General features: G+C 38.7%; 1 protein-coding gene across 1 annotated transcript in view; it reads left to right on the forward strand.

The window, feature by feature from the left end:
- C5H4orf50 (chromosome 5 C4orf50 homolog) overlaps positions 1-13,081 on the forward strand; it is a 39,309-nt gene extending 26,228 nt beyond the window's left edge. The window contains exons 11-14 of the mRNA XM_086612168.1: positions 326-382; positions 760-942; positions 11,280-11,522; positions 12,632-13,081. Coding sequence (XP_086468294.1) covers positions 326-382; positions 760-942; positions 11,280-11,522; positions 12,632-13,036 — 888 coding nt within the window. The 3' untranslated portion in view covers positions 13,037-13,081. The remainder of the gene's footprint in view (positions 1-325; positions 383-759; positions 943-11,279; positions 11,523-12,631) is intronic.
- The last annotated feature ends 4,420 nt before the right edge of the window (positions 13,082-17,501 follow it).

Consider the following 17,501-nt stretch of genomic DNA (forward strand, 5'->3'; position numbering starts at 1 on the left):
GTCCTTGAGACCTCAGTGCCAACCATAAACATCAGTGCTATCAACATTCTTCTCATAATGAATCCCAGACTAAAATCAAAACACAGAGCTCTTCTAACTGCTAAAAAGAAGAACTAACTCTGTCCTAGTCAAAACCAGGACAGAGGTCCTGTCCATGTGCAACCAATTCCTTATGCTGCTTCTTTTTATTTGTGATACAGGATCACACAAATATGCCAAGTGTGTGCTTTGGAAGTCAAGTCTAAAAGAAATAGCAAAAAACCTGCTATAATATTTTAAAATGATTCTTGAATAAATTAATGCGAAATGTTTTTCAACCTTTCAGGAAAAAGAACTTCAGAAGAGAAAGTCTGAAGCGATGTTGACCCTAGCTCCTCTGAAGGTACTATATTTTCCTGAAAGCCAATGCAGAACCTACGCAAAGGTGTATCCCTTTTCTCACAGGCTTCCATGGATGTGCCTGCCTCCTGCAGCTGCCCCTGGCTTGGCTGCTTGCTACTGGGCTTTAGGCACGGGCTTGCTGGCATGATAGCTATGGGTACTCTTCAGCCTGTCTAAAGGGTGACCTCGTGCAGGGAAAGGGAACGTCTCTTTCCAGCTTACCTGTACTAGGTGCAGAGGTGCCTAATAGCCTAGAAACATAGGAATGAAATCTATAGCTTTGGGTCAACATGTGTGAAATTACAAATCAGATGCAAAATATAATCTTGCAGTCTCAACAGAGAGTGAAATCAATGAAAATGTGTTCATGCTGCATAGGCTAAGCTGGCTTGCCTCACCCGAAAGTGCCAGGAGAGGAACAGCTTCATTACCAGGATGCTTAATGAGTTTCACAGGCAAGGAATTATTAACTCTGCGTTTGATGAAGAGGTGAAAAACTTGGTGAATGACGTGACCCTGGCAGAGTACACACTCGCTTTTACATCAACGTGTGGTCAAGAGGTAAGTGTTTGTCCTTCCTTGTAGGATCCTCCTGTTTCCACTGTTGTGCTAAGTCAGTGATTATATTTTTTTTAAGTGTTTCATGAGACTCAGGGTATAGTTATAAAATGTATCTCAGCACCTGATATAAATGTAGCTTCAGGCAAGCCCGTGGAAGTGGCTGTTTTACTGCTGTTTTAGTCAAAGTTTACATATTCTGGAGCTTATCACAAAGTATGTCAGTTCTCTATGTAAAAAACACCCGGTATCTTGACAAAATATGTAGCTTAGTGGGTAATGCAGCACATGATACAATTTGACTTTAAATATGAATTTTGCATTTTCTTCCTGCACAATGCTTTATCACAGATTTTGGAAGAAATCAGGAAAAAAAAAAAGGTCTAGAATGGATCATTTTAAGATTTAAGTCAAGTCAGTGAACATTCATATTTATCAGGGAGTTAGTTACTTGTGTCTCACTGGCAAGAGGAAAGTGGTTCAAATGGGATACGTTCTGCCTTGCACCTGGTGGTGTTTAGCATGATCATTAACAGCTCGAATGCTGGGAATATACTTCATATTTTTGGGGTAGCACCTACCTGAAGACATTCTTAAGGACAGGTATCTGAATCTGGCAACCTGGAGAAACAGGAATCCCCTTATAGTATTTCAGTAATCTTCAAGCAAGATTTTTTTTTTTGTTTTCCTTTTATTTTATTATCGTTTTTGTTATTATTATTATTGTTATAATTGTTATTAAACAAAGTCTGTAAAAATAGCTAAACAATGTTTGGTAATGTTTATATCAAGTACATTCAAACAGAATCTTGGTGGTTAAATGAGGAAAAAATAATGTATTTTGCCTTACATGTTTGTGAAATATTGCAAAAGTGACTGCCTATCACAGTAGGACACGGAACATAGGTTCATACTATTTTTTGTGCTTAAGCTAACACAATGCACTGCAAAGTGAGTACAGAAAAATAATTTATTTTTCAGTGACACTGACATTTATTTTTCGTCAGTGGAAGTAGAGATGCTCACAATGGGCATATAGTATAGTAAATCCACAGGATTATTTTTCTGATTATTTACATTTTTACTCAGAGTGGTATTCTGTATCACTCTGAAGAAGCATTATTAAGTGCTGGAAATTATCACTCAGTCATACTTGTTTCTGTGGCAAGAAATAATTTAAATTCATGTTAAGGAAAAGGTAGATTGATTTTTCAACATAAATGGCATTCAATTTCCCTGTAGTAATTAGGAAAATAAACAAGAGAGTTTGCTGGTTCATAAGTTATTATTTTTTAACTTGTCTTCTACTTCCAGTGTTTGACTAGTTGAGGATTTATGTGCTCTGAGTTTTTCTATGCTTTGGGTTTTATGTGCCTTCATATCTACATATACCATCATCCTATATCTCAAGCGACACTGTCAATGTGAGATGAAAAGACAGTGTGGTTGCAGGATGGGACAGGGCTCTGTGTCTGCCTGTCTCCTTTGAGAATGTCAAGTCTGGGTCCACCACTGTCTCGCCCAAGCTCACACATGTTTTGTGTGACAGTAGTTAGTAACTCATATGTCAGGAGGGAGATAATACTTCACTGCCTTCAGATATTTTCTCAGACGTTGCTGTGATAAATGAGCGTTGGTGTAAAGCTACCCAACAGAATAAATATCAAAATACTGTGCACATTCACACTGTCACTCTGAATGTCTAATTATCACTTTGCAGCTCCAACAGGAAAGAATTATATTGTATCTATATTCTGATGGCCAGTGACTTCATTTGCAGTGTAGGAGCCCCACATTCAATTCCTTGCTTCAGCAGATACTTAGCTATTCGTGCTAAGTGGAGCACAAACCCTTTCCCATAGTATCCAGCACTTTAGTGGTCAGAAGTCCCGCTTAGGCTCAGGCACACTGGGATTCAAGGCCCTTTTTTTTGGATCATGCAGAGAAGAAGTTGGATCTTGCTGTGCACCATGACACTGAGCTTTGGACCGTTCCGGTCTGTGATAAGTACCGTGATAAGTAATTCCATGTGTAGCAGGGGAAATCTTTCCTGCCAAGGCAGATCTGTATGTTTCCATGAAAAAATTAGGTTTCTATGGATTAGTTTTTCAATGGAAAACATTTCAGCAAGAAAATGTCCAAGTGTCACTACTAATTTAATGAATAATGGTTACAATCACAAAGAAGAGAGACTGTTTCATATTCATGTGATACATTCCTTTGATTTTAAAAATTCTGTACACATATGTTAAACTGAGCTACTTTTCATCTTTGAGGATTCATTTTTTGCATTTCAACTCTTATTCTCAATGGAATTCACATCTCAGATTCCAGAGCTATGCCCAGCTTTTACTTGCATAAAAGTCCTTTGAAAGCTCATTCCATTCCTTCCCCTCAGTTTTTCACTTCTAAATCATTCCTAACATTTGGATGCTTCTAGAAAAAAACTAGTGGATTTACGCTTTTTTTTTTTTCCATCTTAAAGATTTGCAATTGGTTTTGTTCATTTCTGGACCCAGTGACAAATGGAAGGCTGTTACACATTGGCAGCAGACTTGCCTGCTTTGGCCTACTGATGAATTTCAACCAAAAGTTTGCAGGGATGCATGAAGGGCTAATTCAGCAGCCTTTGAAATTAAAAGGGATTCTGTATTCAATTCAGTGCCTGGCCTTTTGTAGTTCAGTAAAAAACTTTGTGCCTGTTTCTCAGAAAAAAAATATGTTTTAAAATTCTTTTAAGAACTCTTTTTTTTCATCTCTACGTGGAATTAGATGTAGATTGGATAGATCTGCCCTAGCCGTGTGCTAGGAAGCTCTGGCTTCAGTGAAGGGCTTATGGACTTCAACGAGTTACTCATGCTTAAAGACAAAAGTGAACTTCAGTTCTTTGCTCATTCAGGACACAATGGATGGTTGGTCATTCCCTTCTGTTTGCCAAAAGTATTTTCTTCCTAATGCTCATCCCAATTAAAATACTAAAACATGAAGGGAGTGTGACGCAAAACCAACCGTCTTTGGAGCTTCTCTTCAGGCTTCCCTTTCAGCGTTTGAGACTGTTCTCGGACACTACAAATCACTGTTTTCCCAATAGCTTCATTTTGCTGATTTGCTCTAAATGAAAATTTCAGATCAGTTTTGTTCGGCAAAACAGCACGCATTTTGAGTTTTGTCATTCTTGATTATTTTCACAGCCCAGTGTTACATTCAAATGTTTTTGATTGAGAAAGAAAACTTGCTTGAATCGTCATTTTTTTTCAGCAGTGTATTTTTCATTGAGGTCAAATATACACTTGAATAATCTGTTCAGAAAAGAAAGTTAATTCTCCTTTTCTTATTATTCTTTTAAAGTCCTTATAAAGAGGACTAGATTTTGAATTACTTTTCCTCTCTATAATACACCGTAAAGCTCTTTATTTGTAATTTAGTTTAATTGAGTAATTTAGTGTAATTTAATTTGATTTTAGTTTGGGTTATCATAGTAAACGTATACTTTTGGACAGAATAGGTTTTATTTCAATTTTTTTCATCCAGAGAAAACATCTATGTCACTGTAATGAAAGAAAAGATTGTGTGCAGGATGGTGAAGAAAGTCTTCATTGTGTCTCTCAATTTTGAAAAAAATAGCCTTTTGGGGAGCCATAGAAATGACAATGTATGTCTAATATGGACTCGAAATTTTTGGAGGCATGAAAGAGTTTACTTCTAAGCCTTTGTGATATATTTTCCTTTTAAGAGACTTAAACTGAGAAACCATTGGACTCCCTTGTAGTGGAGTGATAATAAATTTGGGCAACTGACATAATTAAAACCTCATCTTATTTTGTGTTTGGCATTTGACAAACAAAAAGCATGTGTCTGAAGAGGACACATCCCACGGACAAGGGCTGCCTCCAGTGGGTGCGTGTGCCACTCGGCACAGTGCCATGGATGGGATTCATAGAATCATAGAATGGCATAGGCTGGAAGGGACCTCAGAGATCATCTCATCCAACCTCCCTGTCATGGGCAGGGACGCCTCTCAACTAGACCAGGCTACTCAAGGCTCCGTCCAACCTGGCCTTGAACACCTCCAGTGAGAGGGCATCCACAACCTCTCTGGGCAATTTATTCCAAAGTCTTACCACCCTCGTACTGAAGAATTTCTTCCTAAAATCTAATCTAAATCTGTTCTCCTTCAACTTAAACCCATTTCCCCTTGTCCTATCAGTGGACACTCTTGTAAAAAGTTCCTCCCCAGCCTTCCTGTAGGTTCCCTTCAGGTACTGGAAGGCAGCTATTAGGTCCCCCCGAAGTCTTCTCTTTTCAAGGCTGAACAATCCCAGCTCCCGCAACCTGTCCTCGTAGCAGAGGGCTCCAGCCCCTGGATCATCTTTGTGGCCCTCCTCTGAACATGTTCCAACAAATCTATGTCTCTCATGGATTCGCATGTTCAATGTCAGACACAGAATATATGGCCATTTTTGGCCTTTTGTCATGTCCCATTTTCATCATCGTATTGGAAAGGCCTTGGCCTCATCTTTCTTTTCTTGCTGTTGTAGAATTAATCATGGACATTATTAACAGTGATTGTTTCTCTGCCTTTCCCAGTGGAAAGTACACAGGACAGCATTCATCAACTGATGTTAGACACTTGTGTTCACTAAACAGCTAACAAAAAGGACTGGGACTGGGTTTTGCAACAACTGGTTTACTTGGGTTGGTAACAGTGGGAAGCAAGAGAAGATGCTTCAGATAACTAATAGGAAATGTGAAAGAGGAGAGTCCACTTTTTTCTGAATTTAGGTGTCTACTTGCAGTTTAAGAAACAGGCTTAACTATCTTGAACATGTGGTTGTGCCCATGCTGCTTTTGATATATTAAGAGAACCACACAGAGAAGCAAGAGAGCTTGGCTTAGCCTTCACGTGAGCTCATCCTAGCCAATGCAGCTATGCAGTATTTCAGGGTCTTTTCTCTGTCTTTTGGGTTGCATGTGGAGAAACAGGAGTATGTTCAATTCTTTCTCTCAGATGACTGAACCAACATGTCCTAATTTTGTGTCAACAGCCTCTGTCCAGATGACTGATGGCTGTAATGGGTGTAATGCTGCTGTACTCATTCCCTTCAATTTCTCTTGCTCTGGAAGGCTTTGACTTGATGATATATTTTCTATATTCTTTCCATAGTGGATCTCAAACCCTTGTGGCTATTTGCCCCCATTTCTCAGGGTCGAGAGGGAGTTTGTGCAAGGAGTACAGGGATAAATGGTAGTGCTTTTTATTGCTTTTCATCAAGTCATCTTAAACCTTATGGATGGAAAGCTCCAGGCAAAGAATGTGTCCGGTGTAGTGAATTGTTTGTTTTACAGAATAGGGAATAAATGTGCAGAACAGTATAGCCTAATCCTCCTGTGTATCAGGGGATTTCTTCTGAGATACTTTTTGGTAGAACAATGGGGTTTTTTTCTCTTTCTACTCATTTATCATAGAATCATAGAATGGTTTGGGTTGGAAGGGACCTCAAAGATCATCTAGTTCTACTTCATCATTTCTTAGCAAGAATCCACTTACTACTTTCCTTTCAAGGAAACAGTCCTGAAATAACATTCTCTGATGCTCTCCTTAAAATGATTTATGCATGGCTGGTGAGATCAGAAGCTTTCCTGACACCAAGGGTGAGATATATTTCATGTTTGATGTCTGTATTCAGACAGTCAACTCCATGGTCTTCCTTTTAATAGTTAGTGGAGAGAAAGGGATACTTACAAGGAGGTATCCTGCTCATTTCAGGTATCTGCTTTAGGTAAGGTGAGAACAGTTGGAGAAGCTGGACTACATTGGTTGTGAAGGGGGCCAGGAAGAGAGATGCTTTGATCAGATGAGTCCCACCCTCAAAGGGGAGAACGAGTTTAACCTTGGGGTTTCAGTATTTTGGGGACAGTGCTGATCAAGACCAAGGGACATTTCAAGACAAAGTTTTTTGCAGGAAGAGGCTTCTTTTTCTGACATTACAGAAAATGAGAATTCCAATGGGATGAAAGAGATGAGATGGTTGTTGTTTAGTAATTTTTTTAAAGAAGGGTAAAATCCATTACTGCGAGATGTTATTTTTGACATTCAGAAAGATTATTAAAACTACTGAAGGGTGTAAAATATGAATTAAAACAATTAAGGGCAGCCTGGCCTTTCCAGTGAAATAACTGATAAAGCCATTCAATAATTATCTAAGTGGTTATTTGTAAAGAGTTATCTCAAGAATTTGTGGTGGCTGACGAGATGGTACATACTCAAAGTTAGTGTCATTTTAAAGTAAAATTGGCTTGACAATTTACTAAAGTAAAATTTGGTTGACAAAGATCTAGATCTGTTTCCTGACTGCATACATAATACAGATACTTTAGCAGTGGTTTTTGCTCTAATTCATGGGCAACAGCATGCGTTTGTCTACAACAGTAAATGCAAGTACAGTAACATTATTAAAGAAATAAAAGTGTTTAAAACTAACCTTCCTTTATTTTCTGATAAATGTTAGAATTTAGATTAAGATAAAATGCGCAATTAAAAATATCCAGATGAAGTAAAACATAATATTCTTATCTCTGATATCACCAACTTTTTATTTTTGTGATGTTGGGGGAAGGTGATGTTTGGTTTATTTTAACATCAGTCCTTTCTAGAACCTGGCAGTATGCAAGTTTACACTTCTTCAGGTTTGGTGGAATACCACAATTCATTTCTTCTTGGGTGGGATAATATGTGGAAACTTTGGAGGAAAGTAAAAAAAAATCAAAGAAAAACAAAATCAATATTGTAAATAAATACATGAAAAATTAAGAAAGGAATAATTAACTAATGGAAGAAATTCGTATCTGGACGTTGAGATAAAATGCAGGACTTTTGCTGGGCTACATCAGTAGTGCTATAGAAAATGTAATCTTTAGTATTTCATAGAGTCCTACGAAACACTGAGGTCGAGACTTTTTGAGAGAATCATGCCAGCTTTCAAATATAATGCAGACCATACTGTGAAAACTTTGTAGGAGTGGTAGCAGCTTCACTTATCAAGGTTTGCATTAACCCACCTTTCTACTGAATTTCACTACTTTGGCTGCAGCAGAATTCAGTAATCCCAAGAGGCAAAAGAGTTTGTGAGTTGAACTGTTGAAGGAAATAGGAGGAAAGACGCTTCCAGGAGGTTATTTTTCCAGAAATTAAATGTGGCAGTGTCACAGCCTTGATTTGTGTTTTTTTCTGGTATCTTTACCAGCTCTGCCGCCTGTGTGGAGGACAGTGATTTGCCTTTGCATGGGTCACTGAGCTCCAGAACTTGTTCTGCTCCTGCTGACTCTCATCTATCACCAGGGATGCCTCTAACTGTGCTTCCTGTAGTGAGGAAATTCTCATTGAATAATTTTAGATCCAATCTCTTCATGCCTCAAAACATTTCAGGGCTGCCCTTTGTAACCCCTCCATTGCTTTCAGCCAGCCAGCATTTTTTGTAAGTGCTGGGGAGATACTGCACTCCTAACCTTGATTAGAAACCAAGGACTTCTGAAGCTTTCTTTGGCTTCTGTTTACAGGGGAATATCCAAATGTATAGCTTTCACTTTCCAACTGATGTATGCCTGTGATCCTAGGGTATTCATGCCACCCTATCTCAATAAATGCAGTAATCAGTGTAGGGAAAGTAAGTCTTTCAGGGAAGAGCAGCAATCTAAATTATGCACTCAAAGTTTGTCAATGTGAGTGGTCCTTCAACTCCTGAATGTCACTGTCTTGTTCCCTGGCCTGCTGTTCAGCCTGAAGTGAATGATCCAGGTGGTAGCTGGGGAGCGTGTCAGCTGGCCAAACATGCTTGTGTTTGGTACTTTTAGAGGGACTAATGGCCAGAAAATTCGGCAGCATTGGTTCCTTCCTCTCATGATAGGGAACCAAGAACAAAAGATGAGATGGGATCAAAGGCAGTGTTGATTGCTTGTGTTTACCACTCGCATTCTCTCAGGCTGTGTATCCTGGGGAAGGGTCTGTCCTGCAACACACTGGGTGTAGAGACACACAGGCACAGTTCACCCTCCTGACCCAATATTGAGCACAATACCACTGTGTTGGTGTACTTAAGAATCATAAGACACATACTTCAGGGAGCCCATGAGCTTTGAGGATTGCTTGGCAAGCGGGAGAAGAGAGTGATGAGCTTTTCCAGGTCTGGCTGGCTTGTACACGTCAACAGCTGAGATTCAGTGTCACCTCCAAGGCTATGGGACAGTAGAGCACCACTGATACCTGTATGCTCTAACCCTGCTGTCAGAGCTGCTCTTGAACTGCTTACAAGCAGCATGTTTCTCATAAAGCTCCACGACAATCACTCCTGATATATTTCTTTTCTGGACAATGGCAACAACTTACACACCATGCATGGTTCTGCGTGCTGTCATAGAATTATATTTTGATGCATGAGCTTGTCAATAAATGCTCATCTTTTTGGGGGGTCACCAGAGGAATCTTATACCACTATGGCATTTCAGAATCCTTTGATTTATTCTTTTTTTAATGGACACAAGTGATGTAGCTAATGCTTATTAAAGATGTATGGAGGAAAAGCAATATATTATTTTAAGGAAAATGTGTTTTGTTAAGTAACTGTTCCTGACCTGGCGCATTTCTAGTATTTTTATTTCTGGAGCTTTTGCAAGAGAACTAATCACAATGAGGTGATAACTCATAATCAGATATATTAATTTTAGAAATAAATAAATATTTATTGGTGGACGAGAAGCTCAATATGAGCCGGCAATGTGCTCTTGCGGCCCAGAAGGCCAACCGCGTCCTGGGCTGCATCAAGAGGAGTGTGGCCAGCAGGTCGAAGGAGGTGATTCTCCCCCTCTACTCTGCCCTCGTGAGACCTCACTTGGAGTATTGTGTCCAGTTCTGGAGTCTCCAACACAAGAAGGACATGGACCAGTTGGAGAGGGTCCAGAGGAGGGCCACGAAGATGATAAGAGGGCTGGAGCACCTTTCCTATGAGGACAGGCTGAAAGAGTTGGGGCTGTTCAGCCTGGAGAAGAGGAGGCTCCGGGGTGACCTTATAGCGGTCTTCCAGTACCTCAAGGGGGCCTACAAGAAAGATGGGGAGAGGCTGTTCAGGAGGGCCAGTTGTGATAGGACAAGGGGTAACGGTTTTAAAATAGAGGGAGGTAAGTTCAGGTTGGATATTAGGAAAAAATTTTTTACCATGAGAGTGGTAGAACACTGGAACAGGTTGCCCAGAGAGGTGGTGGATGCTCCATCCCTGGAGACGTTCAAGGCCAGGTTGGACGAGGCCCTGAGCAACCTGATCTAGTTGGAGATATCCCTGTTCCTTGCAGGGGGGTTGGACTAGATGACCTTTGAAGGTCCCTTCCAGCCCTAACCATTCTATGATTCTATGATTCTATGATTCTATTTTTTAAAACCTCAAAGGCTGAAACTGTCATTAACCATCTTAAATTTGTTTTTCTGTGCAATTGCAAGAAAAAAATGTAACATTAATCCTGTAGCTTTATTAAATTTGTATTTGGATAATAAAATGCTACTGCCCTGTGATAGTGATTTACGTTCAGGGAGATCTTTTCCTGCTTGCAACTGTTATGAAAAGGTGCATAATTTTAAATTATTAAAAAAAATATTAAAAAATTATTTAATTATTATTTAATAAAAAAACAAGCGCCATTTGTCTCGAAATTTGTCTTCAGTTCAGTGAAGATATTCAAGAAGGATACTGTTTGTTGTGGTGTTAAATTTGATTTGGAGGCGAAATAAGATGAGCTGAATTAATATTATTCTTATTGAGAATAGGAGCGTTGCCTTAAGAGTTCATGCAGCTGAGCTACTACACTTTTGAAGTCTATTCATCTTAACTTTCCTGAGCATTCGTAGGCAGGCAAACCTGAATTTGTTGTGTAATGTGAAGTGGGAGAATATGTGTGCGAAAGAATCATGTTAGAAATGTTGAGATTCTTCAAGAGGAGACCTAACATTAGGCAATTTTTGAAATCAGTAGTTTTTTCTGCTTTTTATCTAGATTTTCTTAATATCCAGATGCAAACTTCGGCTGTAGCTAAAGTTTAGAGATTATTTTTTGGGGGATGTTGGGGAAGAGTTGATGAATGCAGGATTTCTTTTTAGACAGATGCAGGAATGCTTCACATTTAAAATAATTGGTATATTATCTTTTTTCTTTTTTTAGTAAACATAGTTTATTTACATTTAATTTCTGTGAATATTTATTGTAATGAATTAATCCAAGCGGCTTCCGCTAATCTAAAATAAACAGCATCGGAAAACTTAATCCATCTTGAGTTTCTTAAAATATTTTCTCTTGCAGATACTGCCATCTTCCATAGACGTTTCACAGGCCAATGGGCAGCCAGAGGATCATGAGACATATGTCAAGGTGAAGGAGATGATTCAGTCAATACCTGCAAACTCTCAGCAAGAGATGGATAGCATCCACAGTGCTCACATCACTCCAAATGTGTATGCTAGTTCTTCTATAAAATTAACAAGCCCAGAGAGGATCATAGCCTTGCATCAAGAACTAAGACAAAACCATCGGAAAAATTGCCAGGTCAGTGAAAATTTTCTCATCATTTTTAGTTTAGTGAAATTTATTATTCTTGGCAGACATTTTATAGATCATAGAGATATTCGAATGATCGCTTCCAGAGATGCAGAGTTGATTGTTAGTTTAAACAAGCTGAGGATAACAAATGCTTAATGTTTTTCATTATATGTTTTGTTCCCTATTGTTTAGGAATGGCTTGGGGCTTGTAAAAATAATTAAAAGGTTTTGTTTTTATCATGGTGTACTCTGTGGTAAGACCATCTTTGAAAATTGTTAGATGTTTTTTTAAAAAAAAGTTGTTATGTTGATCTTGTCCTACCTTTTTTTTCCTCCAATTCTCTTTTTTTTTTTTTTTTTTAGTGATCCAATTATTCCTATGCCCTGAAGCTCTTTATAGTAATTTCCATTAACTGCAGGAATCCTGTTAAGAACAGAGCTGATCAATTGCAATTGCATTTGTGACAGTCTGCTGCTAAACTAAACACGCAGGAGATTTTACCCTCTCTGAGACAACATAACCTCTCCATAATTGTACGGAAAAAAAATTCAAATATGTGATTACTGGAGCCAGTTAGCTAGAGTAATTACAAATATTATTCTACTGAACATCCTTCATAATCTTGGGTTAAAATAAGTGTAACAAAACAAATAAAAGCGTAGTTTCTGCTTTTGGCATGAATAGTTAAAAAACCCCTGAAAGATATTGCAATTTCCTTTTAGTTAAGAAATTTATTATACAATGAAATGGTGACTCAGAATTCCCATAACATGTGAAACCCTTAAGTTATTTAATCCAGGGGATACATATTACAGTTCGAATCCAGTTTCCTTATCATTTTCTTTATCACAGTCACATATAAAAAGAATCAATGAAAATATTGTCATATAAGAAAATCATTAGGGAGAGCAGAATGCCTGTAGCTCTTTGTTTCGCCTGACCTTTGTAAACTCAGGGATTATATTTTTTATACATCATGTGTGCTTTAATCACATCCCAATGAGAGCATGACACAGGCCAACTGTATAATTATATGGGAAGTAAAGTCAACCACAATGCACAAAGTGGCCTGGAACATCCAAGGTGATGTCTTCTTTTTGTCTTTCCTCCTCAGATACCTTCAGTTGTCTCCTTCAACTCAAATCCAAAGGCTGACTGCAACCTGCCCATGATCCACGAGGAAGCCCCTTGGCCTCTGCTGTCAAGGATGAAGGATGCACAGTCCTCTCCGGAGCGTGGTGCTTTCTGGGCCACGACGGGGAGGGATCGGTTGTCGAAATGTGATGATGTATTTTGGGGTCAAGTAGGAAATCAGCATGCAGGTGCTATTCCCCAGGGAATGAAACAGAAAAATGCCATTATGAATAAGGCATGGCTCTCTAGAGAAAAAACAGATGGCCCAACCTCAGCTACCACAGCAAAAAGCTGTTTGTCAGACATCTTTTCAGCAAGTAATAAAGGTCGAAATCCTGTGGGGAGAAATCAGCTGCACAGGAAAGAAATAAAACAGCATAAATAAAGCAAGGTAAAGCTTCTTAGCAATGCGATTTTCCCATTGTTACAAAAGTACTAATCATGTTTAAAATGAATATATTTTACTAGTTAGCATGGCCTAGCAACTAGTTTGAGATGACTGGGAAATTTACCTGAAAAAGAGCTGTAATACTGTTTATGAGCAAAATTTCTTAGAACATTTGCAATCACTGAAACCTATGGATTTTTCAGTAGCCAGGCTGAAATCCTTACTTTCTTTTCATCACTTAGGATTTGCTTTTCTTTTAACTGAGGCCGTGAAACTATCTATTCAATGTCTTTAACTTTTGTATATAATCCATTTCTTCAGTGTAGTGGCAAGTTCTGACAGAACATCTGGCTTGTGTGACTCTTTCCTCTGGAACTTAAGGAAATGTAGTATCACGGACTTCCTAGAAACACATTTTACAGAAATTTGGGAATAGTTTTGCTGTTAGTGTTTATTTAGTGTTTTGGGATTTTGAAGGGAGTGAAATATTAAGGTTTTGTTTTTATTTTGGAGTTGTTGGGGTTTTTTGTTATCCTGCTGATCTATAGCAGGATACTCAGTATATTCCTGTGGATGACAGTATCTGTAAAATAGCATCCTTCAATTGTTACTTTTAAGCTCCTTATTCAAATTGCAGCTTAACTTGAGTAGTTTTACTGGACACGTTTCCGACTGCTTTCTTCAGGTGACCGCTTGGGCATCACGGGTACCGTAACAGCTGAGTTCAAGGGATGGATAATTCCGACAGCACCCTGTGCTGCCAAACCCCAACATCTACAATAGGGAGTGCCAGGCCACCCACTCTAGCACAACTGTGATGGTGCTTCCCCATAGTCTCGTTCAGAAATAGATGTATTCTGGGCTGCAGGAACCTTTGATGTATGTTGGATATGGAAGGGAGAAAAGTGTGGTTGTGCAGGTGCATGTGTGCACTAATGGCAGTTGACTCTGAGAAGTGTAACTGAGCACAGTTGTAAATTCCCCAAAACACTGGGACCCCACCAGAGTTAATACTTTTGGAAAACCTCTATTATTCGAATGTCCCATCTATCTATATTTTTATTAGAAAAGGGCATTTTTAACACACAGTGATATGTGACGCTGCTCCTGTGCTCATCACCAGTCTCCATTGATTACCCTGGTAATTAGCTGGTCCATAGTGCATTATTACTTTGTTTGATGCTGCTTTTCAGGAGCCAGATACAAAAGGGTTTTGAAGAAATATTAATGCACACGCTTACACTTCATCGCGGGGAAATTCATCTTAATTTGCGTAGTAAGGTAGCAGTGCAATTGCTTACGGCAGTAACTGAGTTGGTCTTCATCCAGCATATCTTTAGAAGATACACACCAGGTGTCCAGGGAAATAGCCCCTGGAAGTGATGTTTTGCAGCACTGTCTAAGCAGAGGAGACACTGGTGAGGTTCCAAAATCTGTGCTTCTGCTCTCATGTGTCTTTGTCTTCTTCCTAATACCTGGCCAGCACTTCTGAAGACCGACATACCTGATACCCAGCCATCAGCTGCCTTGTTATATGTTAAGATATTTTTGTGTGGAAAAACACTTGTAAATATTTAACACGGTGACTTTTATATTGATTAAATGGTGCTTTAAGAGTTAGTACTTATGAGAACTGGTTTTTGAGCTCTGTCTTGCTGACAGTAAAATACAGGTCCTGGTAGTTCAGGCTGGAGGTCAGACTGTAATGCACAAAGTGTGCTAATAATAAGGGTATTAATAATAATATCCTGTGATGATAAGATACTCTTTGTTACCCTAGCATAGCTATCTACTCTGTAGTTGAGACCATAGTAACTTACCATGAAATGAAGACTTTATCAGTCCAGTCCTCTTTCTATCAAAAACAAGGGTGGTCCATTTTAAACTTCAGACTTCATTTTTAATTGTCTTATTTGGCCCCATTCTTCCTCCTACTGGAATTAGTAATTTCCTGAATTATGCAGTAATTTCCTGAGGCTGCAGACACACAGAGGTGTCAATGAGGGAACAGAAACTTGCAAGCACATCACCTGCATGGAAGCACTGTAATGCAAAATGGACTCAAGCAATTCCTCAGACAAATGGATTCTGTGCTGGCAGTTTGTAGCTTTGCTTCACAAGTCACAAATTTCAGGTAAAATCCTGTAGCTTTCATTTTTTAAGACATCCATTCTTCCTACTACAAGGCGTTGTTTAAATATGTGCAGATACCACAGTTGTCATTTGGACAGCTGTTTCAGCTGCTTTTCATTCTCTTACGTAAAAATGCAAGATTTTAGACACTACAGTGGAGGAATGCTAATAATTTAACAGCAAAGTTTTGGAGTACTGCATGCAACAGCATTAGAAAAGGTGGATCAGCTAAAGGCTTTCTTTTTCAAACCTTTGTCCTACTCCATTTTTTCCTGGTACTGAATGGGCAAATGAGAAGTGATAGCCAAATTATGCCAAATAATTATGCACTAATTGATGTACAGGAAGATTAGATGATGCATTGCACCATCAAACAAGATCCTTAAAATTCTTTAAACATGGTCATTTATAGAAACAGCTTCAAGACGTACAGTGGCAGGCCAGATGGTTTGTATATTGGTGTCCTGCCAAGCTGAGGTCCTCTGGGAGTCTGAGCTTGTGGAGTGACTCATACAGAATAGTTAACGTTGTCCCTTATTCTGTAAATGATTTGGGGTTTTTTGAAATTGAAGGTGATCAGTAGCAATGTGCTCACAGAACACATCTGAAGAGTTGACTTGTGTTGAATCACCTGTGATCTACTGTTTGTCATCCATGGACCTGCCCGAGCCAAATGGCATTATCTGTGCTTGACTGAATGATCCGGACACTTGGAAGGAGGTTAGATGACAGTGTGCTTCCTACCAACAGATGCTCATTGAGCCTGCTTCCCATTCAAGGCTCTTCCACTTACAAAGAACTTGTTTGAAACAGCACAGGAACCTATTTGCTAGGATCAATAGTTCACATCAAATGAGTGCTTATTAACATATCCAGGCAATATTTTTGCAGTTCTTTTTTTCTAGACTTAAACTTCCCAGTACTAAAGTTGAAATACTTCATTTTAGCAGCAAAGTCTACTCTTTTCTCTCTAGTTTTAACAGAAGTATTACTTAGAAATAGAATATAAATGAAATACATGGAAGTAGTGACCTGAAATTATGTATAGTGCTTTTTAAAGGCCATGTGGAACATAAACTTAAAAAGGAAACTCATGGTGTACCTGAGGCTACAAATGCACCATAGGGTAGTTTGTACCCCCTTTGGGGGATGAATTAGAATCTGAAAATCAAAAACCACTGAAAGGAATAGTCATTCTTCTATGGTGGGTGTAAAAGAAAAAAAAAAATGTCACTTTCTTCTAAAACTGAACAAGCAGTTTTATGTAATTGAAGAAATTGAAGAATTCTCCTGCACTTCTGCTTTGTCTGTTTTGCTCTTCTCTGGTAGAAAAGGTCATAAACAGGGAATTTAATGCCAGTTTTTATGTTCGGATTAGAAGAAACAGAATACCTACAGTGATAAATCGTGTATTTTAAGAAGATTCTCTTTAGTCGATACAATTCTTGTGTTTGACTACTCCTTCTATTCTTATTTTTCAGGAAAATAGCATTCATAATATTTTAAAGAGTAATAAGTTGCCCTATATTTTGTCTACACTCACCTGTGCATGCAGTCTCACTTAACTACCAAGAATTCATTATGCAAGTTCAAAAGATAAAGTCAGTTGCCAGTTATGTTTTAGGAATATATAAACCAGACAGGGTTTGGTCAGAATCAGTGGAAGGAGCACGGTCTGCATCCCTCTTCGAGAACTGGTCTGCTGGAGAAGGCCTGGAAGGCACTGGAAACTAGGGAAGATGACAAAACTCAGAGTCTTTAAAGTAAACAATGCCAATGTCCATTCTAGGTTCTCCTGGAGATGAAACATTTGCTGAAAATGAAGAGGGGTTGCTCTGGAAGCCTGCCACTCCCCATCTATTGCTTATTTTGTGCTATGAAAAGCTTTTATGTGCATAGATTTGGGCATCAGATCTGATGCTTAACCTATGGTAAATCAGTTTCATGCTCAGGACTGATATTTGTGTAAGCCAGAACAAAAGCAAGTTGCCCATGATTATATTTTCTATATTCCTTAATAATTCCTGTTTATATTTTTTTGGGTAGCAATTCTAAAACACTATCTAATATCTTCTTAGTAACAGCCTTTTAATTTAGCCCTTAAGCTGATGGATATTAAAGCTCCTAATTAAAACCATATAGTACATGAAAGATTTCTACAGTGCAGACCTTCTCTTAAGTCTCGATTAAATCAAGAAACTCCCACATCTGTTTGTACGACTATATTCTCGGCAGGTCAGACAGCTGATAGCATTGGCTTAAGTCCATCTTTCTTGCAGTAGCTTTTTCTTGAGAATAAAGAGAACAGGAAGGACTAGGGCAGAAAATT

Source organism: Tauraco erythrolophus, chromosome 5 (assembly GCF_009769465.1).
Source record: "Tauraco erythrolophus isolate bTauEry1 chromosome 5, bTauEry1.pri, whole genome shotgun sequence".
In the NCBI taxonomy this organism is placed as follows: domain Eukaryota; kingdom Metazoa; phylum Chordata; class Aves; order Musophagiformes; family Musophagidae; genus Tauraco; species Tauraco erythrolophus.